General features: G+C 40.2%; 1 protein-coding gene across 1 annotated transcript in view; it reads right to left on the minus strand.

Annotated features, from left to right (window-relative positions):
- Positions 1-24,324, minus strand: part of syndig1l (synapse differentiation inducing 1-like) — a 48,942-nt gene extending 24,618 nt beyond the window's left edge. Inside the window, exons 1-2 of the mRNA XM_038726068.1 lie at positions 23,954-24,324; positions 16,763-17,433 (exon numbers count right to left, since the gene is read on the minus strand). Of these exons, the coding sequence (XP_038581996.1) occupies positions 16,763-17,266 (504 nt within the window). The 5' untranslated portion in view covers positions 17,267-17,433; positions 23,954-24,324. The remainder of the gene's footprint in view (positions 1-16,762; positions 17,434-23,953) is intronic.
- Positions 24,325-24,832: the final 508 nt, after the last annotated feature.

Here is a 24,832-nt window from a genome sequence, read left to right on the forward strand (position 1 = left end):
TAGCTCCTCTTTTCACCCTGTGTAGTAAACGTTTCGTTTTAGCTATGGAGTGATACATCTTACTTGTATAAAATCTTTGTTGGGAGTTGCACATGCGCTGCTCCTAGTTAAAGACTACTAGCCAATCAGAAGCAGAGTAGGGTGGTTCGTAAGAAGCCGGTAAACACGGCTTCGGTTCAGCTGTATATCCCAAGATCAGCTTAGCAACATGGGCGGGAGCAAGAGTTTCAGAGTGGTGAGTTATTAATCTGTAACAAATGTATCTTTCATCCATAAAGTTTTAACTGAGCTCTGTCTCTGCATCACAGTAACAACTTTATGTCCATTGCCTGCCTGGAGGGTAGCTAATGTTTGGAAGGGAGAGGAGAGGCAGCCCGTGGCCTCCAGAATCAAATTCAAGTCACTAATGCTTGCATACAGAGTGACTACTGGGTCTACACATATCTACCTAAACTCCATAATACAAACTTACGTTCCTTCTCGGCCGCTACGCTCCTCCAACGAACGCCGCCTGGCTCTGCCATCACTTCACACAAAGCAATCCCAATCTGTGACATCACGATGGTGGAACGAGCTACCACATGCCATCAGAGCAGGGGCGTCCCTCTCTAACTTCAAGAAGCTCTTGAAAACTCATGTCTTCCGAGAACACTTCCTCTTACAACACCTCTAACTCCTAACCTCTAACATGCACTTCCTGTGCTCTTCTTCTTCTATCCCCTACAATGATCTTGTATTGATTGCACTTTTTGTTTTGATTGCACTTTTTGTTATCTCTTACTTCCTTCCCTAGGTATCTACCCCATTGATGTGATATGTACTGTGAGCTGGACTACAAACGAGCTGTTTTCAGGCAGTTCAGAGCAGAGCTTTCTATGGGAGATGGGGACTCCCTTTAGGCTGGACTTAGGCTTTTTCACTTTGCAAACCTATTGCATGCACAAAAAAGATATATAACTCAATAAAGGAGAGGGAACAAGCCAAAAAGCATAATATGACCTCATAGATAGACTAACTTATCAGAGTTAACTTGAATACATTAGTCTTGGACAAATGTGTGTTAGTGTTCAGGACACTAACCATTCAACTCCGGATTGATTCAGCACATGACTATGTTTTGATTCAGATCATGCACGAAGAGGAGGGGCTATTAACAGACAGGTCTGCTGTCAACAGCCGCTTTCACATTGCCTTATTTTCCGGGAGACTTGCGCCAATATGCTGGCTCGCTGCGCTGTATAAAAGGTACAAAGCCGAAAAGGGGGTCCTTTTGATCCGCCTCTGAGCCCGGACCGCAACCCGCATGCTTGTGTTATATTACACCTAAGGGTATTTTTCTACGCCGCTGGTTCCAGAAAGCCGGGCTGCTATGTGAAAGCACACGTTTGCGGGACTATACCGCAAATGTAAGAATGAGCGAATGCGGTATAATGGCGGATGTTCTTTCTGCATTTATTTTGGGATCTCTGTATGAAAGCGGCTACCATGAGAGAGAGAGCGGGAGCTAGTGAGAGGAGAGGCTGAGCGAAGCGCTGTGCACAGCTCTACAGTGTAATATCAGTTAATCAGTGTCAATACTGTGGCGGGCCACCACAAATAAATCAATGTATGGGAAACACTGTATACAGTATCCAGAAAACTGACGTTGAGATCAGCCATAACATTATGACCACCTGCCTAATATTGTGTACGTCCCCCTTTTTCCGCCAAAATAGCCCTGACCCGTCAAGGCATGGAATCTACTAGACCACTGAAGGTGTGCTGTGGTATCTGGCACCAAGACGACCTTGTTTGTCCAGCACTTCACCAGGATTTTCGATTGGATTGAGATCTGGGGACCTAGGATGCCAAGTCAACACTTTGAACTTGTGTTCGTCAAACCATCCCTGAACCATTTTTGTTTTGTGGCAGGGTGCATTATCCTGTTGCAAGAGGCCACTGCCATGAGGGAATACTGTTTCCATGAAAGGGTGTATATGGACTGCACCAATGTTTAGTTAGGTGGTACGTGTCAAAGTAACATCCACATGAATGGAAGGACCCAAATTTTCCTATAGAAGCTTTCAGGAGAGGACAGGCGTCAGCATGAGCTAACATCTTCAGCAATTTGACCTACAGTAGCTCATCTGTTGGATCGGACTACACGAGCCAGCATTCCCCACATACATCAGTGAGCCATGACCCTGCTGCCAGTTCACTGCTCTTCCTTCCTTGGACGACTTTTCATAGGTACTGACCACTGCAGACCGTTTTGGCGATGCTCTGACCCAGTCTTATAGCCATCTCAATTTGGCCCTTGTCAGCGTCGCTCAGATAATCACCTTTGCCCATTTTCTTGCTTCTAACACATCAGCTTTGAGGACAAAATGTTCACTTCCAGCCAAATATATCCCACCCACTGACAGGTGCCATGGTAACGAGATAATCAGTGTTATTCACTTCACCTGTCATGTGGTCATAATGTTATGGCTGATCAGTGTAAGTCACTCTGACTGATATTGCACCTGCATTAGAGTGAAGCAGCTAGCATCTATTATTTAGCAGGTTATTGATTAGCCTGTGCCCAACTATTTGCTATGGGATGTGACAAGGCTGTATTACATATTCAGACCCAATGAGAAGGTGACCTGCCAGCCTAATGGAGAGCGACAGAGTGGATATATGGCTAAGTCCTAAAGTTTTGAAACTGGCCACCAATAATATGAACATTGCAAAAAGAGCCTAGTCATCAAAATGCGACTGATGGACAATCATTAAATGTCTGTCCCCAAAAGTACTGCTTAGATTCGTAACATGTTATAATCTCCACAGGGGCTTATATTACTTAAAACCAATTGCATTTACAGAACCATCTTTCTCATTAGGCACGTTTTAATGCTCTGAGCTTCCCTTCAGGCAAGGATTACGGAAACAACAGTGAACTTGGCAGAGACACCATACTGTACTACTTTATTTATTTTTCAAGAACTTCATTCAACACCAAGAATGAGGAGATTGTTTTATTGCTTATATTCTAATTGACCGTATAACCACTTTTCACATATCATTTTCTTTACATAAACAGACCAGTTATTCAGACCAGCCCCTTTTGCTCATACTGTCTCAAATACAGCTACCCTAAATTTTGCACATGTATTTCTTGAATGGATTTCATGACTATTATGTGATCACACTGTGTTTTTATAGCACATCTCCCAAGAAGTTCCCTTCAGTCCAAAGTGTGTAGTATTGAATGTGGGGAAGCATTTCAACATCTTCAAGTCCAGTTATCCTTGATTTTAACCTTCCTTGAATAACTAAGATCCTTGATGAGAATTGCGAAATGTATGTATCACAAACTGGATGACCAGTGAGAAAGTGAGACACCCATACTAGCTTGTACAGAAAAGAGTTGTACATCTTGGAGCACAAAAACTCTTTATAAGACCATATACAAGTTCATTACTATTATAAGAGGTATTTCTATCAAGTCTTTTTTTACTCCTACCATTTGTCCATTTAAAACAACAATTAAACTTTGGTGACCAAAATAAACCTACACTGTACATGGTGTAAAACGGTGTAAAAAAAGTTCTGTCCACTTATAATGCAATTTAAGATGCTATGGCATTTAATTAATTAAAAAAACAGGCACGTGCACGTGATTTGAGCGCACAAATAAGTATTTGAGAGCGTAAAAGCAGCCTGGACAGACGTGATCACTATGTACTTATATGTAGTGTGTCAGTACAAGTATGTACTTGGTGACTTTAACTCGGGTTGAATTTGCTCAATTGGACCTTGAACACTCAGAAACTCTTTAAATACAGATGAAATGTGTTATTTGATATCAACCCTTTAAGGGCCAAGTGTGAACATGATCAGTGATGGTCATTCAAATGGCTTTTGTGAGCTTTTGTAAGCAAACGTCAAGTTTAAGGCCATATTTCTGAAAACGGAAATTAGGATTTAGATAATATACAATTTCAATGGAATTCTCGCCAAGGCTATGTCAGAGTTGCACAAAGAAAGAAAATGTTTGAGATGCCTGACTGCATGGTCGACATGGTGAGATCACAGTCCGGGAGAAAACACCAAAGGGCACTTATTTGTTCTTGTTACATTTATAATATAGTTATATTCTTTGACATGTCACAATTTCCATTACTTTTCTGGAGCCGCAGAGTGCAGCTTACGATTTCTATAGCTCAGACAGACACAACAAACCATGGGATAAATATCCCAAGTTAACAAAGGAGAGCAAGATTTAAAATCCATTGGACAGACCCATTTGCTGCTGAACTGAAATGATCCAAGAGATTGGTTTGTCATTTACTGCTAAATGAGAAATGGGATATCTTTGAAAGGTTTCACCATAATATATGAGGCAGGCTAATAATGAGTACTGAAACCTTCAGAAATGAACAATATGTGTGCACTGAACTGCAGCATGACTACATTTTAGATTTAATGAAGACATGAGCACTCATGTCCCCTCAGATTTAGTGAGAATAGATAACCCCTCCAATCATAACTGGTCTGATCTAAAATGCTGCAGAGGTGAGGCTGAGGGCAGTTAGAAATATGCTTATTTTAAAACAGATCTCTCTATTGATTTCACACCCACGGCCACGATTTCAGCACTCCAATGCCTGTGCTGAAAAAAAGGGTACAGTCTGCTGTAGAAGAGCGGAGAAGAGGTCATTTTTATTGGAATGTCGCACCGGGGCAGGTCTACCACATGCTCAAATTATTATGTGAATACGAAATGTACTGATAAATGCAAATTTCATGCACCAGAGATGGTGTAGCAGATGGCAGACAAATAGAAATGGTGGGTTTTATACCTACCTCAAGTGCTATTTTTTATGCAGGTGAAAATACATTAAAATTTTATTGGACTGAATGCATGACCGCAAGATCAAAGATATCCAGGGTCACATCAGCTGGCAAGCATTGTCCTTATAATCCATTCCAATCCAATCCAGTTAAAATCCATACAATTTACATCATATTAAACACAATTTTGATGCTATTTATGACTGGTATTTATTCTGCTATAGCCATTAAATGCACTACCACTCATTAGTTACCACTCTGTACAGTGGTTTGCATTGTCAGTGGCAGAGTCTGCCAGTCCAGAACTGTTCTATTGGCAAGGTCAGTAGCATAAGAAGTGAAACACCATGCTCACTGTAATGTATGTCAACTGAGTTTGTGAGTTAGCAACAAATAACATTTGATATACCCAGGCTTCTATTATTATAAATGGCACAACATTACAGTTAGCAACTTCTGTTTTTTCATTACTGAGTCTTACTCACCAACCTGATTTTCCCGGTAGGTGTGACTATCAAAACAAAACAAAGAGACAGAGAGTCCCCTCACCACATGACATCATCAAACAACATTGTAAATGTGTTTAAATTCTTTACATCCCAACAGCTATCTATAAATTAAATAATAATGCTGACACAAAATGATTAAAATCCGGTCGGAATGATTGGCAGGCTTACCTGCCTGCCTACCTGTGCGCACTCTACGTATGCAATCATTGCGCATGAAAATGTGTTTTGGAGGAGGTGGTAGGTGGTAAGATTTTTTCAGTTGGATGCTTTCAAAATCTTGCTGTTTCTCCAACGTTGTTAGATGCACTAACTTTGCCAGGTGTGTCCTCATTTGGAATCCCAGTTTATTATGCTTAAGGAAGGAGCAACAGTACGCCGTCAACCCTCACTGTGTCACTGCATCTAACAATGTCCATCTAAGGCAGGTACATCTAAAAACACTGTAACACCAGCCTCTCCAGGTCAGAATAGGTCAACACTGACACACAAATCAGAAAAATGGCTAAATTTCTTCTTCTTCCTCCTCTTCAGTTTTGACAAACAACACCGCCTTCTCTCCATGATCACCTTAATGGTACAGCCATGCACATAATTAAGTTGCTTTTTTCTGATGCTGTTGTCAGACAACTGAATGGGTATAAAGCAAAACATTAATTTGTCATGGCTCATAAATGCTACCTGTTAACCATAGGTAATTTTGGCACTGCAGTACTGACACTGTCAGTCAAATCACTGTTTCACGCTTGAGAAATCTTCAGACAGCATCAATGTAAGTACAGGTTTGCTTCTCTTGTGTAATATTCTGTATTGGCATTCAAAAATAGTGATCACAGCAGGGATGTGAGCAGGCATACAGCGTGTCATCGTTTTAGAAGAGCAGTGTTTTTTGGGTGTGGATGGAAAGCCAAACAGCAGGGCTTTTTCCATATGAAGCTTGATTGTTTGCGAGTGTGGACATGATCTCATCTGCCAGTGAGCAGTGAGACTAGGAGGGAGGCAGAGACAGAGTTGGGTCCACTTGGCAGACCTCCGGTGCTCACTGTACATATGTTAAGGCTGGAACTGATAAGAGAAGACAGATGAGATTTTCTTGGTTGTCCGGCACAGAGATCTGTAACATGGAAAGACTTCAGCTCTGTGTTAGGCTTGCCGGCCTCTGAAGGCAAAATTCTCTTTGCTTTAATCTTCTACATGAAGGGAAGAGTGCACAACTGCGACCTTACAGCTGAGAGGGATTAAGTGCCTAGCTTATAGGGGTACTTCAGCAGAGCTAGTGCTTATTATCACAGACCCTCTATTTATTAGATGTTCTGCTTACAAACTGCTGTTATGTTGTTTGTTTTCTAATATTCTGCTCAAAAAGAATAAATGCAAGTTAATGAAAAAGGAGGAAGAGAAAGTCTCGTTTGATTTAAAAGTCATAAAGCGGACAACTGATAAAGAGAATTGTTATGTGAAGATGCAAGGTATGAAAAGGCTTTTGACAAAGAGAATTCATTTTCAGTGAATCTTACCAATAATTGATAATTGGATGTTTTTGGTGCTCGAAAGAAATGTTTGTTGTCTAGCAGCTATTACTGAACTCAGTTTCTTAAAAAGCATTTTAAATTTGACAGGGAAATTAAAACTACGGAAAATGTCATTTAAATAATCATGATGAAATTTCTCTTCTACTTGACTGATCTGTAATCTGCTCACACATTTTGATAATTGGAGAATTTGTGCATTTAATAAATCAATTTCTAAATAAAATACAGAACTCTTTATTCCACTGCAGCAATTTCCCATTTGTATTGTTTAGCGATCAGTTTTGAAAACACCATGCTTTGAAAATCTGCAATTTAAAGGGAAAGCAAAGTACATTTTGTACTGCCTGGAGTAATAATGACCGTTTATGAATTGGTGAGGACTTAAAGCTTATAATTTTACATCATTTCCCGTACTGAATGCAACACCTGTCGAGCGGTGGCAACCTCCCATAACAGTCTGTACCTCTAAAAATCCTTCTGTCAGTTCCTCAAGCCAAGTCTTCCTCCAGTTCTTAGTGAAGTTGACAATAATAGCTCTGATCACTGTAATCGTTCTAATAAAGCAGGTTACATATTGTGAAGTTTTGACATATTTGTTGGTGTATCAACCTGTGAGGGACGTGTTTTGGTTCACAGCAAGAAAAGTTTGCTAATCTCAAAGAAAGCTACAGTAGTTAAGCAGCTTGCTAAACACTGTCACATCTCAAGTGCTGATGAAATCTTTTCAGATAACATGCGTAATATGCATTTGTAAGGGCTGCATCCTTCCACATCACAGGATTATGAGGATTATGGATTAGACATTGTGCAAGATTCAGTTAGGCAACATGATTGGTGAAAAACATAATTTTTAGGGACACAAACTCTTTTCTTGCTGACCACTTTTGAGCTGAGTCAGGCAAAATCCATTACGCCTTACTGATTGCTTTATTGAATTAATACAACTCATTAAGGAGGAGCTACATATAAAGAGAAACAGACACAATAGAGAGGGATTTAAAAACTTTAAAAACACAGTCCAGATGTCGAAGGATGTGTCCATACAGGCCGGTTCACACCAGAAAGTGGTATGGCTAATTGTCAGTTAGCAAGCAATTAGCTTGGTCGCTACTGGTCCACACAGTTTTTCACAGGACATGTTTGTATCGTTGACTTCTGTCTCATAACTGTCTGTAAACCATGTCATTTTGTGGAGCAGTTCATACTTTAGCTGAGGAGTAACACAGCTAATAAGCTACACTAGCTCCCTACATTTTGAACATTCCAGCTCTCCGTTCTCTAAAAAGTTGGCACTGTAAAGATGGCAAGGTATCGTCATTGGTGCAACCTTGCAGGTCAAAGTTCTCCAAAGTTTAACTTGTTGCAAAAAAAATGTATGCAGACTTGCTAATGTGCTAATTGTGGTGATTTCATGAATAGAATTTGCCATTTGAAATGCTGGTGTGAGCAGGCTTTAATATTTTTATATTTAGTGTCACTTGTAATGCTTGAAGTGCGCATACTGTCGAGGGATATAATGATCAGCAATACCTTAAAGATTTTTTTCCCTGTCCATTTTGTGATACATCACAACAATACCTATACTAGTAGCTAGTAGTAGTCATGTATCATCAGTGTTGGGGGAAACACGTAACGCATTACTGTAATCGGATTACTTTTGTCTGTGACGCAGTAACGTAACGCATTACTGTTGATAACTTCAGTAATCACATTACAGTTACTAATAACAAAATCATGGCGTTACTTGCAAACTGGTTGTTGAACTAACCGCATAACGGGAGGAGAGAAAAATAAATTAAACGTCCTTTTTGTGCATGTTTATGTTTACTCTTTAGCCTGGGCAGTCTTGTACTGGCTCTGAGGAGGAACAGCTTGTCTGACAATCGATTTGATTTGTTGACTCCTGCCCAGGGTGCGAACTATGGGGGAGCTTAATAAGACATCAGCTCCCCTAAAAGCATGATTTGTGATATTTTGGGGGTCTATCTAAAATATTGACAGCTTGCTTTACATTAATCTCTATATTTCTCTATCATCATGGATCATCAGGAGCATCAGACTTCATCCAGCCAGAGGGAATGATCACCTGACCGTCCGCATTGGGCTGGTCGCTCCACAATGGTTCGAGATTCTTGGCTGGATGAATACGCATGATCCATGCAATACTCCATCTGGGGGCTCTCTACAGCACCACACAACTTTCTAAATTCTTCCCTCTCACGGAGAAAATAAATAAATACCAATGAAATGTCCAAATAAAGTTTTAAGCATTATAGTAGGCTTCTGTACTCTAGCCTTGTTCTTCTCTTGACAAATGTTGGGCTGATGTTCACAACGTGAACAATGTTATGCAATAATTCAAAATTAATGTAACTAGTACTATAACTAGTTACTTTCAGCATTGAGCAATCTAGTAAAGTAAGGCATTACTTAAAAAAAAAGTAACTAGTAATGTTTAATCCATTACCTTTTTTGAGTACCTACCCAACACTGTGTATCATTACTCTCGAGCTTACACTACCTTATAATGACACACCAAGACTAATCACTGTCATACTGTATCCATAATCAAAAAGACATGTGAAATCATGCTGTGCAACATCCATCTTTTCCTCAAAGAGAAGGCTTCCAAAAAACCCCCATCCATCAAAACACACACAACCACTGTGTTACTATAAAGAGCTGAACAGTTCAGAAAATTGAAGAAAATTGCCTCTATATAAAAGTATCATGTTCCATCCTTTTGTTACACTGCCGATCCCAACCTCTTCAGAGGAAGCCTCCGCCGCCTAAGCCTGTCTTCTTCTTTGTAGCCACGTTATAAAGAGAAAAGGACAATGGAACTGAAATAGAATCTAGAATTTTCAGGTGAATGTTTTTAGCATCACCGGTATGGCCCTAAATGAACTGCATTACCCAGTGGGCACTACTCTGTGACGCTCACCTGTTCCCATTCTTGCCAGTCTAATCTCTGTCGGCGGAGACAGAGCAGGAATAAGATCAAGTGCCAATGCACTTGTCTGCATAAAGTTGCTTGTCAATGTCTCTTTTCGTGAACCAACCAATCACAGCGTGGATGATACAGGACATTTGTTGCATTACAGCAAACTTAGTCAAATTAGTACTAAGCATTAACACAGAGCATTTTTCTTGCAAAAAGATTTAATGTATAAAAATGACCCACAAAAATGAAACTGCTGTCCAACTGAAATTAATGTTATATTAATATTAACGGAAATTAATATTATATTAGTGGTAAGCTATATAGTATATATATAAATTATAATGAATACATAACATTAGCCTTAATTCAACTTTAACTACAGTGGTGTAATATCAGAAAACTGTTTTATTTGTGAAACAGTTGAATTGTTGAATCTCAAGCTGATGTTACAAATACTATCTGTAGGCAGACTTAGGGCTGAGCAATATGGACCAAAAAGTCATATACTGGTACTGTCAGGCTGAATACCGGTATAAAATATATAGGCCTATCTGTATTTTTTTTGCAAAGTGGCTGGGAGGGGGGTATGTTTTTACTATTTGTAGTAGCTTGTTCCCTTCACTCTCACAGACCTAACTAGGCCTGGACCCGAATATTCGAATATTCGACCTTTGGGTGCACATTCAATTTTCAATCATGAGATTCGATTATTGAGGGGGTTTTTCGCGCCTGACCTACGCCGACAGCAGTGAACGTAACGCTGCAGTTCACATCAAAGGGAAAATGAAATGAAGCCCTCAGCTGTGTGGGAGCACTTTAAACTGAGTGCAGTAGTGTGACGGTTATGGCTTTTATTAATTTTAAAATTGCTTAATTTAACAGATCAAAACAGTCAAATGTCCTACATTTTAAAATTAATCAGTAAACTGTAGGCTGGAAACAAACAAACAACAACATAATGAACGCAAAAATAATTAGGCTATATTAGGCCAATTGTAGAAGAAGAGCATTTAGTCGCTATAATTAAAGTTAAAAGTAAATTTTGCATAATAATGTGTTAGATTTAGTTCCGCTACCGAAAACACCACTCATCCCGTGCGCTCTCCGCCTGGACCCCTGCCTGGCGAAACTATTCCCGGATTCTGCTCTGGACCTGCTCGGATCAGACTCTCTCACTCTGGACTCTCAGCTACGGTTCCCCCTGCGCTGGACAGCAGCCACCAACCCGGTTCGGCAAACATCTACTTTCACCATGCCTCGCTCTTCCCGTGCTAAATATACGATCCATTTAACCCTGCAATAAATTTTTCTCCCTTTCTTAGTCCTGCACTTGGGTCTGCTAGCCTTGCCATAACAAACTTAAAAACAAAGATTTAGTAATAATAACTTAGTTAGTTTAGCTATGAGAATAAATAAATGAAGCGCTCTCTCTTTTTCTTTCTCTCTCTCACACACACACAGGCAGACTTGCACACCCATGACCGCCGCTATCTCTCCCCCATCCGATACTCATTCACTCAGCAGAACTTCTTCGGTATTTATCCTTCTTCTGCTACTGAAGTCTTCTCTCTTGCAAAACTAAAGCGTGCTGAGAGTGCTTAAAGTAAAGCAAAAATCTCACCTGAGAAGGTGAGTTTTCAAAAAGAATACCCCAGTTTTACAGGAGAAAAGACTACAGCGACGGGCACTCCGTGGTCTGCTTGCCAGGTGTACATCTGATAACCTTCCACGCCTCCAATAAAGAGCAGCTCACAGACTTTTCCCTAGGCTTTTCCAGTGGCAAGCACCTGGAAACAGAGGTGCCGGCTGAAGTTCTGGGCCCCATGACAAAAAAATCTAATTGGGCCCCATTCCGCTTCTGCGCAGCTGTTGTTTTCCAGCCTTTTCTCATGCCAGGCATTATATATGAATGCTTGTCAAGCGTATTTATTTCACGCTAAACGTCAATTTTGTGTGTTTATGAGATGCATCCAGGCGCGTCTGTATATGATGCCCCTGGGGGTTGCTAGCTAGAGATGTTTGTGTTTGAGGCATTCACAGTCCCCCAAGGCAACTTACCCTAACCTTAACCGTCACAGAAGATAGTGCCTAAACCTAAGTCAGTATATATGTCGTGTGTTAGCCTCCTTTGTGTTGCAACGCTATGGCAAACTGCAGTGCATCATACACACGCAAAATTGACGTTTTGCATACAATAGACAGGGTTTTTCCAAAGCGTTTATATATGACGCCTGAGATGACAACAGTTTGTGTCACCGCATGTCTATGACCTAACTGTCCCATCAAAAACTTTACATAACTCTAATTAAAGGCTTGCAACTGTCTTGCTTCTTGTAGTTCAATACTAGTACTAGCCCAATATTTGCTGCTGGTGATTTGTACATGCAATTCTGCATACAGCATGCAGTTCACTATTTGATGCAAGATTAAAAGCCACCATAAAAAATGTCCTTAAGGCAATCTTTTACAGTCACAATGTATTTTTATTGTAAAATTAAGAGATAAAATTGTCTTAACATTAATGAGAAAAAAAGCTTAAATATTTACCAATAAATGACACTAACACTACAGAACATTGACCCAAATTACCTACAGTTCTGTATCACTACCACTTGATTACTTACATTAGATACGATAGATTTTGTGTCTGTGCAAGCTTCTCAAATGAATTGCCCTTCATAATGGGAATAATAAAGTCTATAGATATCATTTAACGGCCATAATTTAATCTAAATGAACATATCATATCATGTCTGTAACTTACATGCAAGCTGAGGTAAGCTACTGACCGTTTCCAACTGTCCAGCATCCAGTGCAGACAGAAGGTTGTTTTTATTTTATTTCATAATGATCATTATGTAAGAAAATAATTTGTCTTTGAATTTCTGTCATTAATAAATATTTAATTTTCTTTTTGTTATGATAAAAAGAGCAAGAGACACAGAGAAATCCCCATAGACTCCCTGGCATGATGTTATTAACACACTGTTGCTCACCTTCTTCACTGGGACAGGGAGGCTACAGTTATGGGGAGACTGGGCTGCTGCTGACTCATCTGTTGTTAGTCTGCTAAAAGGAGCAGGGACAATGATTCAATATGAATATCTTGCTAACCGTTTCTCTGTACTAATTAAATGTTGATGAAATGTAGGCTAACACTAGTCTGTAGCTAGATAGCTTATTTCACTATGGACATTAAGCCAACAGGTTAATACCACTCACAGTCTAAATGCTGCCTACCTTTCCTGGTGAAAATCTGGGTTACAGATTGACATCTTTTCCTTTGTCTTTCCTCTCTCTCTTTTCATTCTTTCCTTTTTTGAAAACCAGAGTTTGGTTTACTAGGCAACATTGTGATCACTGTGTTTCTGGCGCATCTACTGACTGCAAACTAAACACGTCACTGATCAGTGCAGAGGCAGGACCAAACCATTTCATGCAGATACAGGGGGGGTGGTCAGTGGTTTACTTTTTGGTCAATGGGGATATTTAACATTTACTGCCAAAAACAAGTAAAAACAAAGAGTTCATTCATTTTATTATTATATTTGAAATATATGTATATATATACTCAATGATGATGGTTTATATAACGTATAATATTATTGTATATTAGTTTTACTCATTTTTTGGGGCCCCTGTCAGTCAAAGGCCCTTGGAATTGTCCTAACTTGCGCCCCTGCCTGGAACCATCTCCCGGGCGGGTAATGGATGAGACTTACTCAAATGTTTTTTACACTACAAGTGTTGTCCCTGTGCCCTCGTCTACGTACTGTAGTGTCTGTTCTCTGCCATCCTCCTATTCGGGTGGCTTCGATTATTTGCTCTTAATTACTATCGAAGTGTTGAAGCTCAAAAAATTACATAGCCAGCCCTAGACCTAACATCCCTCTGCTGCACTTCTTTCCGTCTCTCTCTCTCCCTTTATGTCTGCTCCAATGACTTCTCCATCAGTAGTAGGCGACTTTATATAAAGTCGCCCAAAAAAACATAACTTCCCTTCTGGACTTGTCCTACCATGGTTCCATGACGACGTAGCTGTTCAAAACAAAACCAACATGGTAGCCAACGAAGGACATCTGACTGGTATGTTCAATGTCACTTGTCTAAGTCACCTGGTCCGCTCTTGTAAAATATCCACCGTGTCACAACTTGTAACATAATAACTCTGTGTTTCTCTGAAAAATGCAACAATGTGTCGCCTAACCTGGGCGGCCCTCCAAAATAACGTGTATGTGTGGGAAACACTGACAGAACTGTTGTTTTTTTTTTACAAGCCAGGTCTTCAGCAGTGTCAACCAGCATTGTGTCTCCCTCCATCTTGTTTGTGAGTTTGTGAGACGGCTGCGTGCAGACACAGAGGGAGGGGTTGGGCTGTGCGGTGAGGGAGAGAGACAAGCAAAATCTGGAGGACTTTACGGAAACATATTGAACTATATCGGTATAAACGGTATTGTCTAATTTTATATCTTTTGAAATTATATCAACGTACCTAATAAGCCCAGCCCTAGGCAGACTATCCAATAAAGTGTAACCTATAAATATATTAATATTATACTAACATTATACTTTTTATTTAATGTTATGTATACTAGTTATTCATCCAGGTTGGGGATAGTGCATCTGCAGTGGACAGATGCAGATTTAGCCAGAGGTGTACCAGCCGATACACATTTACATTTCATTGAACAGTCAGGGGGGGAAATAAACATAAGAAAAGTGATTTTTGAAGGGGACACCAATAATACAGCCACAATTGTATTTAAATAGGATATTACATTATCTGCGTAGCATTGAGACCGTGATGTTACCAAATCAGCCTAATATGGGGGCTTTTTGTAATTACTTGGTGTTTTGGTGCATTGATAAATTACCATATGTCCGTTTTTCTTCCCCCCCCCCCCACCCATGTGAACTGTATTGCCACTTATTATTTTCCACTTCCACACAAGCATTTATATGAAATATTGCTCCTGAACTAATATAGTGAATATAACACTTGGAAAAACACAAACTTAATTAAACACAAGCACATACTCATGAATACAAATGAACACCCACATTATACTTGGCCTTTACATGAACCAACTGCTATAAATTTAATTAAATTAGAGAAAACTTTGAAAAAAATAAACAGACTTTAACCCCATGTATCATTTTATACAGCTATTACAATACATTTAAATTATAATCAACAGAGTTGCAAAACATTTTGTACTCCCATGTTAGAAGTTTCTTTATTCTCAGTCCTCAGTGTTAGTTAACATAGAAACATTCCTAGATGATGTAATGAGCCTATAGGTATGTTTTTGACCACCAGTTTTAATTAATCTCAACTTCATTTCTGAGAAATCATGTTTTGTCTACATGTCTACCGGTCTAAATACTACTATTCCCACGGGCCTCTGCCACCATTGCCATGGAAAAGAGGCCAGCCAGAGGCACCAATCAGAGCAGTAGTGAATTCAAAACACTTCTTCACAGGAACAAAACACATTTCCATGTTTGCTTAATTCTGCATAATTTAAAATTAACTGATTTAAGCTGCAGATTGAGATATTTAGTTTCCACCCACCATAAGTGGCGCACAGAACAGAATTTAAAGATCTGTGAAGCAAAGTCTTAGTTAAAGTCTGCTTCAAAATTTTAATAAACACAGGCTTGTACCTATGACTTTTTATCAAAGAACCACAAGAGGAAATAAATAATGAATAACAAAAATGGTTGGGAGATTAACTGTTCTGTGTTTGCTAAAATGCAATTTCGGAGTCAGGTTACATAATAAGTACATCTTGTACAGTGGTTTCTTGTTAAGTGCTGAACACCAACTAGTCTGTGTGTGTCAGCAAAAGGGCTTTCTTATTTGAGGTCTCTGAATAGTGTCAGACTGTGGACTGTGGGAGGTGGAGACACCCTGCACTTTGTGGTACCAATGGTCTACTGGTGGGAAGCTACATAATAATGTGTATGTGTATTTTCCTCTTTACATCTCAAAACTGGCTAAGGGGTCTGATGATGCTTTTTTATTTGTGAACAGGAAGTAGGCCTATGTGGAAAAATATGAACAATATGGTAATGTGTTCAGTTAACCTTTGAACGGCTAAGAGGAGCCTCCAGGTGGTACATAATATTGTTTCTAACTCATCTGTTCTGTTTTTGTGTGCATTGCCCTAAGTTTAGAAAAAAAGACAGACAGAAGAAAATTTTTCACTTCAGGAAATGTGCAGGTTGTTTGATCTTTGGTCTGCACATTCATTTTTTACATCTCTTTCTCTGAGTATAGCTAGTAAAGAACCATGTTTGTTATGGTTTTTTTTGCCAGTTTCTTTCTGCGGAGTGAGCCCCCAAGCTATACTATATGTACTCATGTCACGTTGCATTTCAGCACTACATGTTTATCATAGCAATCCAGGTTAATTCTAGTGGACTCACGGGTGTGTGGCAGTCAGTCCATTAGGCCTTGCAGGACATGGGTCGACCTCAACACCCTATTCCGCCTGTCCAATCCCCTAAATCCTCTTGGAGTGCTTTGTGCTATTGGCCGTGCCAGTTGTGAGTGAAAATACCGTTGCTAATGCTGCAGTACTGTAGCACCTAATATCCCTGGGTGAGGCATGCATGGATGATTTATTATTATCTAACGAATTTTACTAGAGTTGGGAATTGAGGCCAAGGTCACTGGATCAAATGGGATTTGTGGTTTGCAAAATGTCCAGGCATCGAGCCCAGTCACGTTATGATACACCACAGGGATACAAGCATGCTCCCTCTTTCTCTTATTTATCACAAACACACTGCAGGTATCCAAGATGGATATATCAGTATGATATTGGGCTTCAAATGAAATTCAGCACTGAATATCACAAAAAATACTATTCATCTGATCAGTTTAAAAAAACAACAACTTTCTGGCCAAATGCTAGCTTTCTTGGTTTCTTATATTCATGCATTGTCTCTCTTACCTCATACTCCACATACTCGTCCTCCTCAACCTCATAGGAAACAGTTTGGATTTTGATGTGTTCGCTGTCTTCCAGCAGCTTCGCCTGGGGATCCTCGGTGCCAGCAGTGTCCGCTCCTGCTGTGTTGGACACCTCCTTCGCTTTCTTCTCTGTGAAGGTGGTCTCACAGCACTCGCTTTTGTATTCCTTAGCCTTGATGCTGCCACTGTCTTCCTTGTACAGGATGAAGTTGGGTCTGTAGAAGGCCTCTACTGCCAGATGCAGCGAGGTGGCGTCCAAAAGCTGCTGAGATTTCATCTTCCCGTTGGTATTGTAACTACCTCCGCTCACTACGTTGCTGTTATTCACCTTTCCTCCTCCTCCTCCCTCACCTCCTCCTCCAGCAAAGTAATTAATAATGTTTTCCTGGTACTGGTTGTTGGGGAAGTCACCCCCATAGCCGTTGACCATGTGCTTACTGTTTTTGTCCAACAACGGGTTCTGGAGCTCACTGAGATTCTCCATAGCAACAGGGGTCAAAAGGCAAGTGGGTGGGGCTTCTCGGGGACGTTAGGTCTGACAAGAAGATGGTAAAGTGACAGGTGAAATAAAACCAGATGCACCCCTCAGTGGTGTGTGTTGATGTCAGGTGTTAAGGTGTTAATTGCATTCAGCATTCAGCCTTCTGAGATCTGGAAAGGAAACAAGCAGCAACAGAGAAAGGGAGAGTTTTTAGATTCGATATGAAAAGTGGAAGGACATTTTTATTTTGACATCTACCAGCAGGTTGCAGTTTACCAAACACTTTCTCTCATTAGATCAAAGTTTAGCTGTCGTTCCCTCAGCAGCAACAACTTTTACAGCATACCGCTTGTCAGGAGCTGCACCCTGCAGATGATTCAATTAAGTTTAATTTGCTTCCTCACTCTAGACACATAACGTTAACACACACACACATACATACAGATACCAGACTAGTAACAGCAATACATCACAGCATTGCTGTCAACTTTAATGTAATTTGATTGTTATTGCTCTGTTGTTTTGTTATCTGGTGTCATCAGCCTCACTTCTCCTTCACCTATAAAGCTCTGAGGGCTTATCTTTGGGAATCAATGGCTGACATTTATGTTAGTATTTGTTTAACATTGGTGGCAACTTTTCTTTACTATTTGAATATATGCTAAAAGTTTAAAGAAAATTGGTTGTAGATGGTCATCATCAAAAACACAGTTGGCAGAGCTTATAAATATGTTCTATGCTACTAACCTGTAACAGTATTGTAATTAATGTAAGTAAATTAATAATTTTTAGTTCTGAATTGAGCTTATTGATATATAAGTTATATATATATCGTTTTTTTTAAATATTGGGCACTTTCAGTATTCTTTAATATTGGGCACTTTCATTTTATCTGAATTTGTGAACCCTAAAAAATTGCACAACTTGAAATTGACTAGTGAAAATTTTGAAGTGTTGTAAATTTGGTGGTATTCAAATTTTAATTACAGTTTTTTTTTTACATTGGCACACAAGGCAGAATCCAGAATGTTTTGTAATCAAAGCCCACACATCCCAGTCACATGATCAGATGTCCCTCTTGGACACAATGAATGCTGGATGTCTGGACATATCTGTAGAAGGTTGCCAAGGATGCATTAGACACGCAAAAAGTTTTTTGCAAGGTGCTTTGCAAGAGAGGACATGAGGTGTGATGGGGATGAGAAAACCGGGTTGCAGAAGACGGGGTTGAGTAGAACTGTAGCTCTCCTATACAAGTATGTATAGGAGATATGTATAGTTTTGTGTTGTATTACTGGAATTACCGTACTTTAGTTTCATTTTGTGTACTTGGAATTTCTCAAAAATTACAAACAAGTATCACCAATTGAAGCGTATTGCTGCAGTTCTGATTTTCTGTCATTTCTGAGACATAAACTGTAAGGTAGGGGCAACCTGTGCAATAAACAAGTGGCCTTATTGTTGTAATTAAATCTTGGTTTATGGTACAACAACAAATAAAAATACTTCAAAAGCAATAGTAACACTAAATTGTAACGCTAATTGTTGCTAAAGTTGTTAAAGGTCATAGTGTAAAGAGGGACAAAGAGTGGCTGTTGGCAGACAAATGATGTCAGTGTTCAGGGACGAGTTGATTCTGAGATCTGTATGAAGTGTTTTTATTACGTTACTGCATTTTGGTTGTGAGATGACCTGTTGTGCTGAACTGTGAAGTGAAATGTGTGTTATAATGTTTGTTACCAATTGCAAAATAAATTATTCAGCACGGATTCATTCAGTTGCGTAAAGGTTTCACATCTTAATAGCCTTGATCTGCTTCCATACATTTTCCCCTTCTAAAAAAATTCTGTCTGTTTGATACAAAGCTGCCTTAACTGTTCTGACATTTCACCATAAATGTAAACCAGAGATGCACAACCATACACAGGTGTGGTTACAGCCTTTAGAACTTTCCTAAGTAAGCCACCATTGATCAGTCTTTATAATACAGATGCCAACAATACAGTAAAATGCCAATATTTTCTCTGGGCATTGCTGGGCAGCCTGATTAAGAGGCCTGAATCAGCTGTAGAGGATGCATCTACTCTAAATTTAACTATCAAACATATCTAAACCAAATTATAAACTTTCCCTCCCAGCCATTTCCACACTGCAACAAATAACCCACAGTTCTCTGCTTCTCAGTTGTCACCCTTAACCTTTGTCTGATTAATCTGCGTTTTGAATAGAAATGCCAAAAGCTGATTATTTTTTGGGGTCCTAACCCCAATCGTGTATGGCTGGCTTACTGCACTATTACCAAATGCTTAAAGAGAAGGCATTTCCAATTGAAGACAACCATATTAAACATAATGCAAAATAGCATTGTGCTGATGGGATATGGATAATAGCTTGTAGGTGCACAGGTTAATAACTTGTACACTAATCGTCTCATTGTCTGTATTTTCTTTATCCTTTGGTTAATCATGGTTAGAAAGCTGATTCATATACAGCCAACAAAATTGTAATCTTTATGTTGCTTAACCTTTACATACTCATACATGAACTAAAATACAACAGACATCCAGTTTGATTTTTCATTTATCTGACGCTTTTATCCAAAGTGACTTACAATTGATATACGTGTCAGAGGTCGCACACCTCTGGAGCAACATAGGGTTAAGTGTCTTGCTCAGAGATACATTAGTGGATGGGTCACAGTGGGGAATTGAACCTGGGTATCACTCACCAAAGGCATTGTCTTATCCACTGCCCCATCGCCATATGGATTTCCGGAGCAGTAACAAAAATATCAAGATCTCTCCTCGCTGTTTCCAATATTACATCATCTTAAGCTCCATAATTAAAGATTTTATGTAACTATACTCGAGGGTAGTCTTCCTCCGGACAGGACAGAAGGCCAGAAGAGTCCCACTATATCAGTGTCCTGAGGAAGTGACTTGACCAGCCAATAACAATCTTCACTTTCAAATGTTTCAATGTTCTGTGTGATCATTACTTGCTTCTTTCACTGTCTCTAAATCTCTCTTTCTCCCCTCATAATGAAACGTTTTTGCTTGCTGCACTTTTCATGTTTTCTGCCCCATGAATAAAATACAAGCCCCATGCTCCCGGGCTTCCTGACACTCAGTAAACACCGGACAGCCAACAAAGTTCCTCCCCGTTGGACCTCCTGCATCTGAATGTGCTGACATTGTTGTTCCACACCAGTGCGCCCTTTGGTCCACGTATAGCTCCAGGGACCGCACACTCATGCAGTTCTTGAGTCAGTTGACTACAAATGTGAGTACTTTACGTTATGAACAAATTCTCATGAAAAACTAAAGATGAGCAGGTGCTGAGGTTGCTGTCTACTTAGGATGCTGTTGCTGCATACACTGCTGCTTTTCTGGGGCCGGAGGGCCTCTGGCAATGCCTTGCTAAAGTGTCCTTAAAATACTGCACCCCTGCCAACCCCAGGGGGGGATGATTTATTACTGAAAATTGGCTGTGACCTCCTGGGTGGGGTTGATGAGTAATCAAAACTGATTTTGTAAACATGATCTGCATCTATTTTTTTTATTATTTGTACTGCTTTCTATTTATCAGTTCGAACTGGGTGTCAACTTTTACATAACAAAACCCCTGTGTCCCTGAGTTTTTAATATGTCAGAAAGCTTCTTTTTTTTTTTAAAATCAAACCACTTAAGTTAAAGGGGCTACAAAATAGCACTTTAACATCAATAAATCACTACTGCATTAATAGTGAAGCGCCGCTGTGATTAGCATAATCTCGTGAGACAGTTTGCAAGAGGAGAAACTAATTTTACTGGCTTCCACCACACAGGATTTGATAGTGGAGTTTTGCAGCTCAAAGAGATATTGCCTCGACAATTCAAAACTGGATGTTAATCTTCCAAAAAGGAGCTAAAGACTTCAAAGTTTCTCACAGTGGCAGATGGTGGAGCCTCAGACAAAAATTACCATTTTGTTTTCTCTTCAGTAAGGTCTTCCACAGACCAGTGCATCAGGTATTGCAAACAGATCAATGCTAATGAACTCACTCACTCTCTCTGACATGGTTTAAGGAACCAGATTAAATACATATAGCTATAATAAGTATTCTTCCAAGTACTTCCCTGTTTCTGCCACTGTAACACTCCTACTCAGCACAAATGCTACAAGCTGACAGCGGATTACTTCGTGTCATTACTTAGGCATGCTCAGAGAAATCTTTTTGGTGTTGCTTCTAAATAAGGGTTCTGCTGTGTTGTTGGTGCAGAGATCGGCTTTTCTTCTGGTTAATGGGAATTTAAGTGTGAATAAGCTATTTCGGTGCAAGCTGAGCAAGTAGGACACCTCAGTGGATGAATATTGAAGATATAACCACCGTTCCTGTGTGTTTACATGTGTGCACGTTTGTATTTGGCCGTTTGTGTTTTGTGCGTGTACAGCTCTGAGTAAATATATGTGTATGAGTGGGTGGATGTGTTTGGGAGAGAAAGAGAGAGCAACACAGAGACAGACAGAAAGAGAGAGATCATACTTATATGTGATTCTCTGGTTGAGTGCATTTGGGCATGTTGGTAGACACAGAGGTATAAAGAGCTGGGAGGTACAGCTGAAAGGGAATGAGGCAGAGCAAAACGCTGTTGCGAGGAAAACAATTCAGCATGACAGAGATGGCACAAGCACAGGCCTGTGTGCTGCAGTGCTGCTGTGTAAGGGAGCCCACAGGTGTCTGACAAGGGGCTAATAGATTAGTGGACAACCTGTAAGCATCCAGGTGCACAAGGGTAAGAATGAGACTGTGGCACGGCTAACATGCCAGCCATGCTTATATATCTGTGCGCTTCAACCCCATTAGACTCCAGTCAGCACACTCTATTTCCCTGTGTCAGCCCGTTGCCAATCAACCACAGACCTCTGACCCCAAAGCCGAGAGACGGTATTATCAGCCAGGGCCTCGAGGCCAGCGTGGCGAGATGCAGCTGAATACCAATGTGTCTTATCTGTCGGCCATGTTTACCCACCCATTTCATCCAGCCTGTGTCTCTCACAGCTTTTCCTGGATACCGCATGCGGAGATCTGCTCGCTGCGCTCGACAACAACAACTTCGTCTTTCTGTAATTTCATTTGAAACGCAGTGGCTGGCATATTGTATGCATAATAAGGTTACACCAGGTAGTTATTGATGATCACCGATCGGGGTAATGCATGAGAGCTCATTGCAGAAAATGCAAATACATACCAAACCACATTTGTCAGTGAACCTTACCCCTGGCCTCGGCACATGAAAGTCCACTGACAGATTAAAGCAACAGAAAAAGAAGGAGTGAGTAATGGGCTTAAAACCGTGTTGACTGATCCTTTTATGGACTATTATCATCAAAGAAGACTGTGTAAAATGTCATAATCCATTTGAAATTAATCTGAATCCTATTCCGTCCAGCCACTGCTGACAGTCTGTCCCCCTCAACGTATCTATCTGTGGTGCTGATAAAACATTAAACCCTCAGCAAGGAACCTCCCACAGAGAAGTCTGCACTCCTCTGGACCCTTGTCTCCTCTTGTGTAAAACTACACTCTCACCACTTGGCTTAGTGTTTTTCACACCTCCTTTAGATGCTTGTAAGTGTTCCTTGATGTGTAAATTCACCAATGAAAATTGCAGCCACATGTGTTATCAATAATTCAATGGGGCGTCGCTGTCAATAGCAGCCATGCACACTGATGCTATAGAGTGGTTTGTTGTTAGAGAGAGACAGGCTCCGGCTAAGTTGACTTCAATGCCTATTGATAATCATTGTCTCTAACATTCATTGCTAGATAGATAGATAGATAGATAGATAAGTAGATAAAATACTTAAAATCAGACAATACAGTGAAATAAATGTGTTGTGGATTAAGTTGGAAATTATTTTGAAAACAAGCCACTTTCTGGTTAAGGTTTTTCAGTCTATTAGGACTGCAGTTCAAGCTGCGATCAGACCTGACATCACTTGTGCCATCCCAATTGTTGCAGGCACCAGGGGTAGATTAGAGGCAAAAGGTGGGGATTGATAGCTCTCTCTGAGTGTGTGTGTGTGTTTGTGTTAGAGAGAGACAGAGTGAGAAAGAGGACATAAGCTCCTTGCTGCATGCCTCTTTGTTTTTCCCAAGCTGCAAAATCTTGGCTGAAACAATCATCCCTGTTATCACCTTAAACTAATGACATCTTGCATGTGTAAAAATGAAAATAAAAGTAATGAGGATGCATGTAGACACTGAACCACTCCTTTTCATGCTCTTTGTTTTTACAGGTTGTAAAAATACTCTTAAAATGCACTTTCTGGCCGATCTCTGTACAGACATGGGCTCTATTGCAGTACAGAGCCCACAGAGCGACTTGATGACTTCATGCCACATCTATAACACACACAAAGACGACAAGAGGATGGGATTTATGGTCCAGCAGTCGCAGGTGGAAACTGTGTGCTGAGTTCTTTATCAACATCCTCCATCACAACAGACACACTGGAATGCGACACTTATCCACTTCTTTCTGTCTCAGAGATTTTATCATGTGCATTACCAAAAACGTATTTTGCGTAAAGGCATTTCACAATTATAATCACGTTTTACAAATATTAAAAGCAATGCCAACTGTGAACAAAACAAGATCTAAAAAAAGAAAAGCTTTAGCTTGAATGCATTAATTAATTTCCTACCTTTGACTTCTTGACAATCCAAATATTGTTTGGAGGACGCAAACACTCGCTTGTTTCCGCCTGTACATCGTGGCTGGGATGCTGACGGTGTCGCCCAGGGAGAGAGACATTTCGTAGACTTTCTCATTTGCAGAAATAGCCAATCATTTCGGGCGAACAGGTCTCCTCTAGGCAAAACGCCGCCGTCACACTCTCGTAATCATTCTCCTCTATAAATATGAAAGCTCTCCCTTCCCACTGAAACGTTCACCTCGAGAGTCGACTGAAATGTTGTTGCCTTCTGAAAGTTAAAACACCCTCCGAGAGACAGAGACAGAGAGAGAGAAAGAGAGAGAGAGAGAGAGAGGTTCAGAAACAGGCGCGGGAGGAGAGGAGAGCAGTCCGATGCGCTTCGCAGTGCGCGCAAAGGGAGAAAGCAGCGTCTACTCTTTCCCTGCGTTTACTTTCACTACTTCCAGTGTGTGAACGAGGTTAATGTTCTTTTAGAGCGGAAGCTTTTTTACTGCAAATCATGACCAGGCAACAGTATCCAAAGCTTCATCTTGGAAAACAAATGATTATACACATATATTCAAACCATTTAGCTTATTGAAACCCTACATGGAGCTACAGTTTGGAAACAGATGGTAAACTATATATATAAAAAAGGCCTACAAGTGACAGTAAAATATAAACTATATATTTATCATCAAACCTTTTTACAATTACGATTTGGTGGGGTATTGTCATCTATCATGAGTTAAAGTCTTTCAGGGCAGGTAGCTGCTACCAAAGTGCCTTTCTTAATCAGCCACTTAAATTTCTCTGAGTGGACCAGTGATGTCTGCCATGAGCCTGCTGATGTGATTAGTTCAAGTGGACGACAATAATGTCAGAGAA

The sequence above is a fragment of the Micropterus salmoides genome, unplaced genomic scaffold (genome assembly GCF_014851395.1).
Source record: "Micropterus salmoides isolate LMB-PRFRI ecotype aquatic unplaced genomic scaffold, ASM1485139v1 Ms_hic_scaffold_18, whole genome shotgun sequence".
NCBI lineage: Eukaryota > Metazoa > Chordata > Actinopteri > Centrarchiformes > Centrarchidae > Micropterus > Micropterus salmoides.